This window comes from Rhipicephalus sanguineus, chromosome 1 (assembly GCF_013339695.2).
Source record: "Rhipicephalus sanguineus isolate Rsan-2018 chromosome 1, BIME_Rsan_1.4, whole genome shotgun sequence".
Classification (NCBI taxonomy): domain Eukaryota; kingdom Metazoa; phylum Arthropoda; class Arachnida; order Ixodida; family Ixodidae; genus Rhipicephalus; species Rhipicephalus sanguineus.
In genome coordinates this window covers 148,134,640-148,149,303 of record NC_051176.1, presented here as the reverse complement: position 1 = coordinate 148,149,303, position 14,664 = coordinate 148,134,640, and the positions used below count along the sequence as shown (strand labels likewise).

The window sequence follows — 14,664 nt, the reverse complement described above, 5'->3', positions numbered from 1 at the left end:
TGCGCCTGGAGGAAAGAATGGCGGCCACCATATGTCGCCTGCATTAGATCGATACGTTTTGTAAGCGAAACAAAAGCGCTTGCAACGGAGTCGTAAGCTACGAAACTATTTTACGTAACGTAATTGTGCGATGTACTCCTGCGTTCAGAAACGTATACGGTAAAGGCGGGCCCGTGGAGGATGCCTCAGTGGGTTTGAAGACCTTTGGGAGGAAGAGTGGGAAGGGAGCTGGAGAGGCTGGTAACAGGAGGTAGCAGGGGCGGACGCGCGTGGTTTCGAAACGCGATAGCTCAGCAAATATTTTATTTCCCCCGCAGATATTTACGGGAAGTGTATGGGCGTGATAAGGTTATCAGTGCTCGAATGTTCCCGGTGATCGCGACCGTCCACCTTTTATCATATTTGATTTGACTAGCAAGTCTATAGATAAAAATTGACTCTCCCAAGGGCTCACATAGCGCTGCCTAACAAAAAAGAAAAAAGAAAAAGAAAGGAGCTTTGTCAGTTTGAACCAGAAAGTGGTAGTTTTGATCAAAACTGTGCTAGGTTTCATTCCGACTCGCTTTCTTCGCGAGAACGAGCACAACTGCAACGAGGGACGCATCGTTACGTTAGAATGTCTTCCTTTGCGGATAAGTGAAAAGATAACTAGCCTTTTCGCAGTCATAAAATAGCACATTTAACACTGCTTATGCGCCACATGACAGGTCGACGTGTGAATCTGTCAAGAATAAAAAAGGATGCGACCGCGAAGGGCTCCGTACTTGTGGTGATGTCGTTAGTGTCCAGGCCCGTAGCCAGGAGTTGTATTCGGCGGGGGGGGGGGGGGGGGGGGGGGGGGGGGGCACTTGGTGAAAGCCTTGAAAAACACCTATTGATGGTATGCGTTTAACGTTGAGGCAGTAACGCGTTTATTAGAAGATTGCAGCAGCTGAAGCGATCAGCGGTCCAAGCCGAGCAAGCGCGAGCACCAACAACAACCGTCTTCGTCTTCTTATTTCGCTGGCGTTCTTGTCTGCGCCCTACCATGTTACAAATCACTCCCCCGCGGAAAAGGAGCCATCCTGGCGACCTAAGGAACAGGTACAACTGGTGGGTCATAGTGCGGCTTCAGTCGATCGACGTGAACAGTCTCGCGGCCGCGACGACGGCGGTCCGTAGATGATTGAACAGGCTCAATAATATAGTTGACTGGGGATGTTTGACGTAGGACGCGGTAGGGGCCTTCGTACTTAGGCAGTAGCTTTGTGGAAAGGCCAGGGGCAGAGGAGGGAACGCGAAGCCACACCAACGTTCCGGGCGAATATGACGGAGTAGGCAGGTTTACGTCGTGACGGTCCTTCTGGCGCGCTTGGTCTTGGGCTGTTAAAGAACGCGCGAGTTGTCTGCATTCCTCGGCATAATTGGCGACTTCAGATAAAGTCGTGGATTCTGAAGCGTCCGGGCGGTACAGAAGAATGGTATCCATAAACGAGGAAGCTTCACGGCCGTAAAGAAGGAAGAATGGAGAGAATCCTGTCGTAGACTGAGTGGCGCTATTGTAGGCGTACGTAACAAAGGGTAGTATGCGGTCCCAGTCGGTGTGGTCAGCGGACACGTACATGGACAGCATGTCACCCAGTGCGCGGTTAAAGCGCTCAGTCATTCCGTTGGTTTGCGGATGGTACGCGCTGGTTGTCCGATGCACAACGTTGCATTCACGAAGGAGGGCTTGCACGGCTTCAGAAAGGAACGTACGTCCGCGGTCGCTGAGTAGCTCGCGAGGTGCGCCGTGGCGAAGAACGAGTTTTTGAAGAATGAATAAGCCGACTTCACGTGATGTGGCCTCTGGCAGCGCTTCAGTTTCAGCATAGCGTGTCAGGTGATCAATAGCGACAATCACCCAGCGGTTCCCGTCAGGTGTGTAGGGAAGGGGGCCATACAGGTTTATGCCGATGCGATCAAAGGGCCGGGAGGGACAAGGCAACGGCTGTAGTGGTCCAGTGACTGCGTGCGCTGGGCTCTTCGGCGTTGACACTTGGAGCACGAGCGTACGTACTGTCGGACAAAGCGGTACATTCCACGCCAGTAGTACCGCAGCCGGAGGCGTGCATACGTTTTTATTACACCGGCGTGGCCGCACTGGGGATCCGCGTGAAAGGAGGCGCAGATATCGGCCCGTAGCTGGCGAGGAATCACCAGCAGCCATTTGCGGCCCTCAGATAGGTAGTTGCGGCGGTACAGGAGCCCGTCGCGTACGGTGAAATGTCGAGCTGTGCGTCGCAGCGAACGAGTGCGAGAGGTACGGGGATCGATACCCAGCACCTCCACCACTTGATGGTATGCGTTTAACGTTGAGGCAGTAACGCGTTTATTAGAAGATTGCAGCAGCTGAAGCGATCAGCGGTCCAAGCCGAGCAAGCGCGAGCACCAACAACAACCGTCTTCGTCTTTTTCTTTCGCTGGCGTTCTTGTCTGCGCCCTACCATGTTACACTATCTTTATTATTATTTTTTTAACACCCCCCTCCATCAGAATTTCAGGGAAGGGGCCTGCCCCCCCCCCCCCCCCGCCCCCCGGCTACGGGCCTATTAGTGTCACACCGGTCGCGCGAGCATAAGACATTCAACTTCGGTGATTCTGCGGCAGGGAAAGCGATGTCTATATACTTACGAGCGCATCCGTTAATCCAAATGATAACGGCGTAGATGTCGCTTCTCCGCGACGCTGCGAAATTGTCTAAAGCAGCGCAAACGCCTACGGAGGCTCTCGTTCACCATCGCCTCGTCCCTACATATGGGGTGTATGATGAGTGTTTCATAACGTCAGCGACCGACTAAACACTAAAGTCACAAACTAATCACGCCACATTCCTGAAATACGAATAGGCTAGTCGAGATCGACAAAAGTTTCTTTATGAAAGTGCGGACGCTGGGGGCAAATGTCGCTACATTTACTCTCTCCAGACGCTTCCTGCCTATGAAGAATAATTTCTCCAAGCATGTCGGCATGACGGTCAACGCGCGTGGGCCCTTGTGTGTTCTGCTGGGTATATATGTGTATAGTGCAGCTGCTCGAATTTACAGCGTGAAAACGCGAAAGTCGATCTCCGTGATGTTACCAACTCATCGCGAGCGCACTCCACGTCCATGTTGAAATTCAGGAACAGAACGTGTGGCGTTCGTGCTGCCGGCAGAATAACCCTCGACAAGTGGAAGCAAATATAAACCGAGAAATATCGTTAGGAAGGCTTTGAGGAAGCAGGCGAAAAGCGGTATAGTAAATTTTCGATTAAAAAAAAAGGTGAACCGTGCTCAAAAACCTCTATGAGACGAGTTCCGCCCAAGGTGACGCGCAAAATTGAACCTTTATTCCAAATTGGGAGTGTTAGCCTTAATTATAGTAAATTATCGACGTCCTTTGCTTTACCTGTGAATTAAATAGCAGTATTCAATAACGTAGAAAGCCAATTTAACTTTTTAAAATACGCAAAGGTGTGTTAGCTTTAGAAGCGCTGAAGGCCGCCGAAGAAAACTTATAAACTTACACCGTGTTCTATAATAATCAGCATGCGCGCAAGGATACCTTCAACTGAAAGGAATTGTAGAGAAATTCTACAGCACGGCTAAATAAATACCTGTTAAAAAAGAAGAAAAGAATACATACAACACCTCTGTCGCGCACGCACAATCTAGAGTTCTTTTGCTGTATTTCCCACGGATGTCGTGCATGTATGTATAACTCACGCTGTGTTAAAAGCAGCGGAACGGTTGGAACGCTCGAAGAGACTAATGTGAAAACCACGAAAGAGGTTAAGTACGCAGACCGCAGAAGGTAGCATCGGCCGCAAAGCAGGCGTTCACTCAACCACCCACACACTCGATACTCTAGCGCTCTTGCCCGCGCGCTTGCTTGATTGACGGTAATTAGTACCTCCTAACAGCTGCCGCTCTCCCATCGCCGGAAAGTTTGCTTTCGACCGGGCCCCGCTACCATCTGTTCGCGATGATTGCATCCGTACAACGGTGACGGCAAAGTCGACGTAACTCTTCCCCTGTGTCCTTCTCTTCACGACCTCCGCCACGCGCACGCACGCTCGCGTAGGTTTCACTGCAGTACACACTTGCGGCGAACAAAGCTATCTTGCCGGTTAAGAAAAGACGCCCAGTTTGGTAACCGAAGGTGTTGGGCGTGCTATCGCGTTATGCCACGACGTGACGGAAAAAACCGCCGTTTCCGCAACACTAGGCACGTCGCTGTGCGCGAGCAGTGCCGCCATTGCGTGAGTCAGGCGTGAACGTTACACCACCGGATCGTGCTACGATGGCTCTCTTTTTTCAGCACCGCATTCCTATTATTCGGATTACGCGTCTGCTCCACCACTAAGGCTCGACAATAATAAAAAAAAGGGGAAGCGCTGCAGAGAAAGCTGATAGTAGAAGAAAAACTGAGCCGCTATGTATAGACGAAGTGCGCACCCGCCCCGATTCCTGGGCTATATACGCGTATGACGGTGTTCTGGCTTACATATTACCTGCGTATACTTCGTCTCTAGGTTTACCTTTCTTTAATCACAAAATAATCTCGATTCTTTTAGAAACAATTCTGAATCAATGTAAGGGACTTTGCACACAACTGAGCGCTGCACTTTAGTCACCAGTTCGACCACGTGTTCTGTGACGTTCGCTCGGTGACATCGCTTGCGGCGAAGGCATCAACCAGGAAAGTAAAAACAAGAAAAAAAAACAACAATACAAGCGCTACAGGAGGGCGGGATAAAAGTCGAGGCAAATGAAGGCAAATGATGAAAGGCGCAATGGAAGAAAAACGTAAGAACAAACGTTAGTCTGTGACCCATGCACGAGGAATGTCAGTGGGTTTGTTAGATATCGCTAACATCGCCGACAATACGAAGCTCATCGTAAAAATTTTGAAAAATCGAAGATGCCTCTTCGTTGACGGGTAGCAGTAAAACAGCGGCATCGCAAGATTCCGAGTTTCATGAAACTCACAAGAAAACAAAGTTGGGCACGCTGATGAGCCGATTTTCTTTTTTTCGATTCGGTATATAAACAAACATGATTACGACACGCGCACGCCCGAGAGAAATCCCACCGGTCGCGACAAGCATCGAGCTGCAGGTCAAACGTCACGGTCATTGCCCTACGCGCGGAGATTTCTCCGGCTCGCACACGTAAATATATATATATATATATATACTACACGGAGTGCAGGGCGCGTTGATCCAGCTTCGGAGAGCTGATCCTGGTCCACTAATCGCAGCGTTACGCGCGCGCTTCGACTCGGGTGCAATTATAGCAGCTGATCCTGCGCGGCGCGCTAAATGACCGGCCCGTAAGCGAACAGCAGACGCATCGGAAACGTTGACGCGCTACCTAATCCGTGCGCGGCTTTCCCGCCGCCCTTCGTGCGTGTAAGCGGCCTGAGCGAAAAAATAAGCAAGCTTAGAAGAAGGAACAGAAGAAGAAGAAGAAGCGGGCGACTTACGGCGCCATGGCGCTGACGCCCGGCACCCACACACGCACTAGCAGTAAAGAGAGCGCTATAGGTGCGCGCCGTGTCGTCCTATTCACTGCCTATATCCCGTGCGTCCCAGCAGCAGCGGCGGCCGCCGCTTGTGCGACCAGCTGGCGCGTTCGGAAACAGCCCGCAAACTAGAGTTTTTCTCCTTACTTTCGTCTCGCCTATTTAAATGCGCTCGAGGCAAGACGCGCGGTTGTGCGGAACGCACACTTGCTTGTTTGTGTTCGATTGCGATCTAGAAATGAACAGCGGCGGCGGTTACCATCAAAGGGTCTCTTTATTAAGACGAAAGCTTTTCGTAAGTAAGGTTACCAGTGCATATACGAAAAGTACGTGTGCGGGCTTCTTTTTTACCGAGCCAGAAGCATAGCCGCTGTAGATCGATTAAAAGTGCAGACTTCTTTTCCGGAGAACATCATGTTTTCTTCGCTCGCACAAATTATCACGAACCGCAGCATAAAGGTGATGATATTAAAAAATAATAATATTTTCAATAATATTTTCGGTGGAGTACGTTGTGGTCAACGCCAACTTAAGTAGAGACCTGGAAAGAAGGTGTGGTGTGAGAAAGGACGGGCGCTTCTGCTCCCATGTAAATATACTACTACCTACAAACAAGCAGAAGGGAGTGGTGCAGCTTACAGTATCTGCTGCTAGGACAATGCTTAGTCTCCTAATATAATGCTAAACAAAGAAACTTCGTATAGTAAAAAAAAAAAACATGGCTGATCTCTGTGATAGGAATCGGTATAACACGAAAGTGAAACATGTCTTCACAGACGTAGTCGGGCGTTTGTTGGGCATTCTTTCGCCCCAAGCGCGAAGGAATGAATGCTACAGCAACAAATTGTAATATCACGCGAAAAACGGCAAGCAGCTCAAAACTTGCAACGCGCTGCTCAAGCAGAAAGGGCGCACGGAACGAACATACACAGGATGAGCGCCAACAGTCACAGTTGTAACTTATTTCTGTGTGAGCAGTGCGCTCCTTTCGCAAAAACGGCCGCTGCAGCGAGCGCAGTGACCTTCGTGCTCTCAACGCAAACTTGCGGTGAGATCACAAAGCGTAGACACCACCGCCATCACGAGATAAGCCCGCTCACGAGCGACCACGCCCTGTAGAGGCGCGCGCTCATCCGCGTGGGGCGACGACCTTTAAAGCGCGCTCTTGGAGCCCTTCGCCCCATCTCGCTAGAGATAAGGAAAACACGCTGATGTACCACCGATCTCTGAGTACCGCCACCAGCAAATGGTGTATATAAATAGCTCGCCGTTAACATGGCAAAGAACGTGCCGTCTGTGGCCGAATCGTTTCGCGCCCGCGCTGCGGAGCGAGGGATCGTAAGTTCGACTCCCGGTGATGGAACTTTTTATTCTGGTTATTTTCTTTGCAAACTGTTAGTCTTTATATTTTACAACGTCATATGCGTGACGGAAATACATCAGTAGAGCCGTGGTGGACCCCGGCATAAAACATTTTCGTGTTAAAAAGGTTTGTTTTGGACTGAGAACTGAACTCCGCACCACCGCCTGACCGAAGTAGCACTATAGTCTGTAGGTAGCGAGAAGCTTCACTGAGGACAAGTTCTGCCAGCAAAAGCGTAGTGTGACATGGCCGCAATTCCATCGCCGTGGAACTCCTTTATGGAGCTTTACACCTATGGAGTTTAGGGTAGTTCGTTGGTCTCCGTGTGACACGGGCGTTAAACCCAAGCACCGTTTCTCTGGCCCGCAAAATTGACAAAAAAGCACATGGTTTTCAAAACGGCACATTTGGAAATTACTGTCGAGCTGTCCTGTGGTATAGAAAAGCAGTCCGAATGTAGAGGAAATGTTTCATGCAGGAATCCCTTCGATGAAGGATGGAGTGTGCTAGAATAGTTAGAGTGCTATGCTTATGAGCTCACTGTGGCCGCATATGCCACCAATATTAGATCAGCTACGCGAGGTCAGTGATTGCTTAGAACAAGCTAGCAGGACAACATTGACATATGTAAGCTGTTCTTACCTAAATAAAAAGAAAAGGTTTAGTGACACTCACATAAATTGAATTATCCGACATTCACCATATGACATTTTTGCGTTTGCCTACTTTTGGGATGCATTTTAATCCGTTTTTGTGGAGAACATCTGGCAATCCTGCCTCGTTTTTCATTTTTACTACCTACTGTAATGAAGCTTTACATAATCTCAGCGTACTGCTAAGCTCGAGGTCGCGGGTTCGAGCCCCGCCCACAGCGACAGCAATTCGATGGGAGCTAAGTGCAATAAGATCCGCGTACATCCGCGTGCATGTTAGTGAACCCCAGGTGGCCGAAATTATTCCGATGTCCCCCACAGCGGCGTGCCCCATAATCATGTTGTGGTTCTGGCACGCAAAACTCCAGATGATTATTATTATTATTATTATTATATTATTATTATTATTATTATTATTATTATTATTATTATTATTATTATTATTATTATTTCTCGGTTATCCTGCCGACGTGCTACGCGCCCGGCCCATATCCACTTCTTCTTCTTGATTTCAACTATGACGTCCTTAACCCCCGTTTGTTCCCTGACCCACTCGGCAGGATAACCGGCAGGACGTCGGCAGGATAACCGGTAGTCATTAAGGGTAACTGACTGGATTCCAAGAGATGGAAAACGCGTGAGGGGGAGACAGAAAATTAGGTGGGTAGATGAGATTAAGAAGTTTGCAGGTACAACGTGGCAGCAGAAAGCACAGGACCGGGTTGATTGGCGGAACATGGGAGAGGCCTTTGCCCTGCAGTGGGCATAGACAGGCTGATGATGATATTATTTCTCAGAGAGGAGAGGTTGACGTAATCTACTGTGACCTGAGCAAGGCTTTTGACGTAGTCGGCCACTCAATGATTATGGTTAAACTTGCGCACTTTGGTGTCACTTGTCGGTTGTGAATCTCCTGCACAGCTATCTGCTTAATAGATCTTGTTATGTTGCCGTGAATGCCCAAACGCCTTCTTTGTATAAGGTGACTCGTGGTGTACTTCAAGGGTCGGTATTAGGCGTACTCCTATTTTTAATTTACGTTAATGATGTTTCTTTTGCCATTCGTAAATCTTCTTTCCTCATCAAGATACTTAAGGAAATTCATTGCAGTTACGACTGTCGCTTGCTGCAGTCAGATGTGCGTTCTTTTTCCGAATGGTGCAACAGCAATACCCTTTGTCTGAATACCTCAAAGACAAAATTCGTGCGTATCATTCACAAACCATCTAGCATGTCGTTTCAATACTCTGTCAATTCTGTGTAGTTATGTAAGGTTTATGAGATCAGTGATCTTGGTGTTGTTGATAGGACGTTAAGCTTTTGTGCTCACGTTAAGCGTGCTGCTATGCGGGGCCTTCGTTCTCTCGGATGTGTTTGCAGAATATCTCGAGAATTCAGTTCTCCTATAGCCCTCCACAAATTGTACATCACAGTATGTCTTCTGCAACTTGAATACGCGTCTGTGATCTGGAACGGCATTGCTCAATCCGGCAGTAACACCATCGAACGAGTCCAGAGAAAAAGTTCCTCGCATATATGACCATCGCTTCGCTAGAAATGACTCTATAGATCTGGTTAAAATACCGCTGCATTATTATAATTGCCATCACTTCACTGCCGACGAAATCGTTATGATCTGTTATTTCTTTACAAGCTAGTTCACGGTGCTTGTAGGGAAACCAAACAACGGGCGCATATTCTAGAATTTGGGCGAATTAAGTTTTATGAGATAAGTAAGCATTTCTTATGTATCATTTTGACTCTTTTAAAAGCGGCAGTGGGTCTTAGCAACTGTGGGAGGGTGCGACAAGCCGTAGACAAACGTAGCAGCAACGTGCGAGTACGAGTTGGGTTGATCGACATTCAACAGCGATGCTTCGCTATATTCGCATTCTCATGAGTGCAGCGCTGCTCCTCGAGTCGCCTTTAATGCTTAGTTTTTCTTGAAGTGAGGTGTTCGCTATACTTCTCTTCCTGTTTTTCTATTTAAACATTTATACCCTCCTTTCGTAAGTCATGCAGCACTAACAGCGGTGAAATCTCACTTTCGCGTTCCTTTAACAGAAAAACCGCACTACAATAGCCAGTGTTTAGCAGAATGGATCGGTGGGCGAAACGATCAACGCACGTCGTTTGTAAGCATTCAAATGGCAACTGCACGCTAAAGAGTGAAGGAATCTGCAACCTGAACGCTACCATATGGTTATAGGGAATACCGTATAGGCGCGCGGAGAACCAAGGCACGGCGTGAACTTCGTAGGTTGCATACCCGCCTTCGAACATGGGCTACATACGCGTCGCCCATGTCGCCCAACAATGCCGCACTAAATATGCGCGCCCCGCTATCATTTTTTTTCTTTCTCGGGAATCGCGTGTAAGAAACATGCGCGCTCTGAACCGATTTTCGCGTGCCAGGCATTGAAGTTTCCCACGCGGAGTACTCTCGGGTCCCTGCGCTGTTTCTCGCGCACTATGTATTGAAGTACAAGACAGGCCTGACGCGTTCCGCACAGATGTGCTGGACCATATATATAGTGCATGTATGCGCTACGCGTGAGCTCCCGCGCCCACGCTTCTGTGAGCGTCGAGTGTGTGCCGAACTGAGGGCGGGACGTCGATCGATGGTCCGCTGCGTCGCGCACAGGCCCCTCTCGTCGGCGGATCATCGCAAGTTTCGTGAAGCTATTATTACGGACATCCCGTGGCTACCTAGAAAGACAGCCGCATGCGGCACTCAAATGCCGCAGCTTTCGCAGGTCGCAATGGCGGCTGTAGGAGTGCGTTATCCACTATTCGTTCGACAGAATCGCTTAGGGCAGCTTTGTATTAGAGCGCTCTTCATAGTGGCTTTTCTGGCGAGAACGGTGGTTCTGAGCTAACGGTTCCTGTCGCTTAAAGAAATCTTACTGCGCCAAACTGCGTGCATAAACCGATGAAGTTGTGTTCCGAGTCATTTAGAGACTGAGTACTGGGTAAAAAAACAAGAGAGAGAGAGAGAGGCAGAGAGAGAGGGGGGGGGGGTCAAATAGAGAAGAAACAACATGCATTCCTTAAAGAAAGGTTCCCAGGCACCTTTCTTCGGGGATAGATTAAAAGAAAAATTCAAATGATGCGCCATTCATATAGCCCTTCTTGCACCGTTTGTATCCTTATTATTATTATCCTTATTATTATTATTATTATTATTATTATTATTAATATTATTATTATTATTATTATTATTATTATTATTATTATTATTATTATTATTATTATTATTATTATTATTATTATTATTGTTATTAGTAGTAGTAGTAGTAGTATAAAAGCAGCAAAGGGGAAGGACAAGGAAAATTGGTGTTACAGACTGCTACCATAAGGGCCGGTCTAACCACTTGCTTTCTTCATTAAGTGCCGACAAGAATGCCGAGGTGTTCGAACCCTCCGTAACAGGCCCGTTGCCAGGAATGTTTTTCGGGGGGGGGGGGGGGAGGCACTTGCTGAAAACCTTGACTATTTGAGAAAAAACACCTATTTTCACTATTTATTTTTGGTAAAAACACCTACTTTACCAAAATACCGGGGGGGGGGGGGTTGAGGGGGCGGGTCTCTAGCCCCCCCCCCCTGGCTACGCTCCTGCTCCGTATGCTGGGATGGTGCTGCGTGCGATAGCGGTCTCGCTATTTCCCATTCAACCGTGTGTTGCATTATAGGAGCGCTATCTTGAAGCTATTCTAGTACTATACTACTCGTATTAACTGCTGTACTGCACATCCGCAACAATACTATGCTTGCAAGGTTGTTTTTTTATGGTATCTTTCTACGTCTTCAAAGTGGAGATATTCGTTTCAACCGCCCATATAACGTGCCACCTCGAGCGTTCTCGCTATCTGCTGCCACTACACCACAGCGCAGTCACCATGGCCATGGGTAGAATCCGCGAGACCTGGTGCTTGGTAGCAGGTCGCCATAGGCGCTGGACCACTGCAATGGGTCAACGGCATGACACTGACTATGAGTATTCGCTGACGTCACAATATGGAGGATAGTCGATACACTAGCTATATATACGTGACATTAAGTATGACATATACGATTCTGGCGCATAGACACGTTGTCTATAGGTTCGAACGTGTTCTGCGTTCAGTCGCCAATCTCGGGGCTCAGTTAAGTTTTATATATTCGCCAGCATTGTTAACGTCTCCACCAGTGTCGCCGCCTCCGACGAAGGTGATAAATGCCAGAAACATTCCAGGTGGCTAATCCTGGTATGCCTTGCGTCCCGACAACTGTTATGTGCCAGCTGGTGACGAAACAAAATCGATGAACGTCTTCGCCTCTTCACTCCCGCCGATAGGTATCGGTTTACGATGACTGTCTTACCGTCATCCATTTCCTCCTCATTATCTTTGAAGGTATATATATATATATATATATATATATATATATATATATATATATATATATATATATATATATATATATATATATATATATATATATATATATATATATATATATATATATATATATATATATATATATGACACCCTGACATTGTGGCATATGCTGCTTGGTGAAGTTCAAATTTTGGTGGGGAAAATGAAGCCGGGTTAACAAGCTGTATTCACAGAAAACCGATCAGACAGATATTATAAGGACGTCCGTTGACAGCTCCAAGGCGGCGAGTTTTATTCGAAATGCTCATAGTTAGCATGTCTGGCATGCTAAATACGAACACAGATCGCACACCAACTTCATTATTCCTCCCTCGCGCCTTGTTCCCTGATGTACCTATTAAACGGAGAGCACATTCCTTATGCGGAGGCGAATTAATTTGGAAAAGTCGTCGCAGGTCAAGCATATTCTGCGATAGTAGTCAGACTATCCGCGAACTGCCCTGCTCCTCTGTCACGCGTCACTGCAAAGTGCGCCCACAGCTGACAGGAGAGTGGCGCGCGGGAAAGCGTGCTTCGACTTACAAAGTTCGTGGACACCGGGCCTGTCGGTCATCTCGAGCACCCACAGGGGCTGTCCCAGCACGCTACGGTGACCCAGCTCGTAGAGGTTGGTGATGTCCGGACAGGCGCGTGACACACGGCGCAGCTCGTCGGCCAGCTCGACGTTGTCGTGGTGCTTGAACTGGAAGCCACGGTACTCCTCCGAGCGTTGCTCTTCGCTGCTTTCCGGCTGCGGTAGGCTCTCAGCGGGCGAGCCCAGCGCGAGAGCCGCGAGCAGCAGCAGCAGCAGCGGAGTCCGCGGCGCCGGCCATCGGAGCAGGCGCTGCTGCCTCGGTTCTGTGAGGCCGACCATGCGCGCAGCAGCGGCTCTCGCGACACTGCGCGGGCTGCAGCAGACGGCGCGGCACACACGCAGAGTGGGGGCGGCGTCCAGCATCAGCCCCGGCTTAGCCTCTGAGCCCGGCGCCTCTTGCGACTACCGAGCCTCGGGCTTCTCTCGCCCTCTGTGGTTGCACCTTCCCACTTTTGGACTCCGTTTCCACGGCAGCCGCTGATGCGTCACGAGTGACGTCGAATTGACGTGCGTTACGTCACGCACAACGATCGACGGCTCGCACGCGCCATCTTTGAAGCAGAAAAGGGGGATGCGGGACGCCTTGCCCGGCCTGTTGCTTACGCTTTCTCACTTCTATTTCTCGTACAGCGCGAATCCCCCGCGTGGCTGGGACTGAGGGTCGTGCACGGCGGGTGGGCACTGAACATTATGTGCGCGCATGCGCCGCACTAATCGGTCGTTCCTTTCTTCGGAAGCAGTCGGGAAAACATGTTTTGTTAAGTTTCCTGAAAGGGAAGCAAGCTTTTCGCCCATATGCATTGATGTTTTGCAAGTGCGGTTAAAATAAGCCTCTCATCACATACGGGAAAGGAGATGAAATAGAGGGTGTGTGTGAGACAGCGTGTGAAAGCGTGATCTGTATATCATGCGACAGGGAGGGGAGAACATTACTGTGGGGCCCAGAAAACCACTACTGCGATTCTCGTACACCCTCACGTGTGCTGAGCGTCATGGGCAGTAACACTATAGTGTTACTGAGTTAGAAATTCGAATTCATCCGTTACATACACATATATGTGTATGTAACGGATGAATTCGAATTTCTAACTCGTTTTACGACGTAAAACCGAAATTCGCGCACCCCACGTCGAGAGTTTACATCATTCGAATTGTTTTCCAATCTCTGTTGTACACGCGGTACCCTTTTCCACTGCAGCTTTTTACTAAAAATATTTCCCAAACACTTTTATTTGAAATACTGCAAGCCAATAATTTGGCTCAAGCAGGATGGGCTTCAGGTACAATGCAAAAGTATATATACAAACAACGCAAAAGATGAACGCAGCCACTATGCTATGTCGGGAAGGAACCACATTAACATATGTAATGTAGTGTGGTAGAAGAGTAAAATAACAACCAGGCGTCACACAACACGAATTCTGTAACCAGGCGTCACACAATGCGAATTGCGCAACGAGTGGGTTGTTGAATACTTCCAACCCATTACAAAGGTCTCTGCCATAATTCTTCATCGTCATCAGCCACAGCATCAACAAAGTGCACATAATGCCCTACAGGTGTTTAGCGGGTACCACGGTTCTCCGTAGAATGACGAAAAATTGCATAGTGGCTGCTTCCCTACGGGTACTTTGCCAGTGTACTTGTATTAGTAGCCCAAAGAGAGTGTACAAGGGGCTCTAGAAATGCCGCTCTTGCAGCTTTCACTGTGACTCTGCTGCGCTCTCCGCGTAGGCCTGGCGTTTTAGTGTACTCAGTAAAGTTAACGAGGTTTGAACCTGGGCCCTCTTCACACGCTGGACTCTGAGCGAACGCTTTCGTTAGCGAAAATACTAGGCCCGTGGCCGGCTAGGATAAACCGCAAAGCAATGAAAGTGCTCCAACGTTTTTTTGAAGACATTAATATTTGCGATGGTTACTGAGCGGACTATATCGAAAGACTGCACCGCGCTCTGTTGAAACGGGAGCTCTTGAACTTTCAGGACTAATATATATATATATATATATATATATATATATAATTTTTGTTTCTTATTTTTTATCTTATCCTAACAACTATGTAGAAAGGGGTAGCCGTCACCAAGCAATGGCGACAACAGCTCCTTCATT

At 48.4% G+C, this 14,664-nt stretch overlaps 1 protein-coding gene across 1 annotated transcript in view; it reads right to left on the bottom strand.

The window, feature by feature from the left end:
* The window catches only part of LOC119400022 (carboxypeptidase D), a 69,312-nt gene extending 56,371 nt beyond the window's left edge, over positions 1-12,941 (bottom strand). The window contains exon 1 of the mRNA XM_037666934.2: positions 12,504-12,941. Coding sequence (XP_037522862.1) covers positions 12,504-12,918 — 415 coding nt within the window. The 5' untranslated portion in view covers positions 12,919-12,941. The remainder of the gene's footprint in view (positions 1-12,503) is intronic.
* Positions 12,942-14,664: the final 1,723 nt, after the last annotated feature.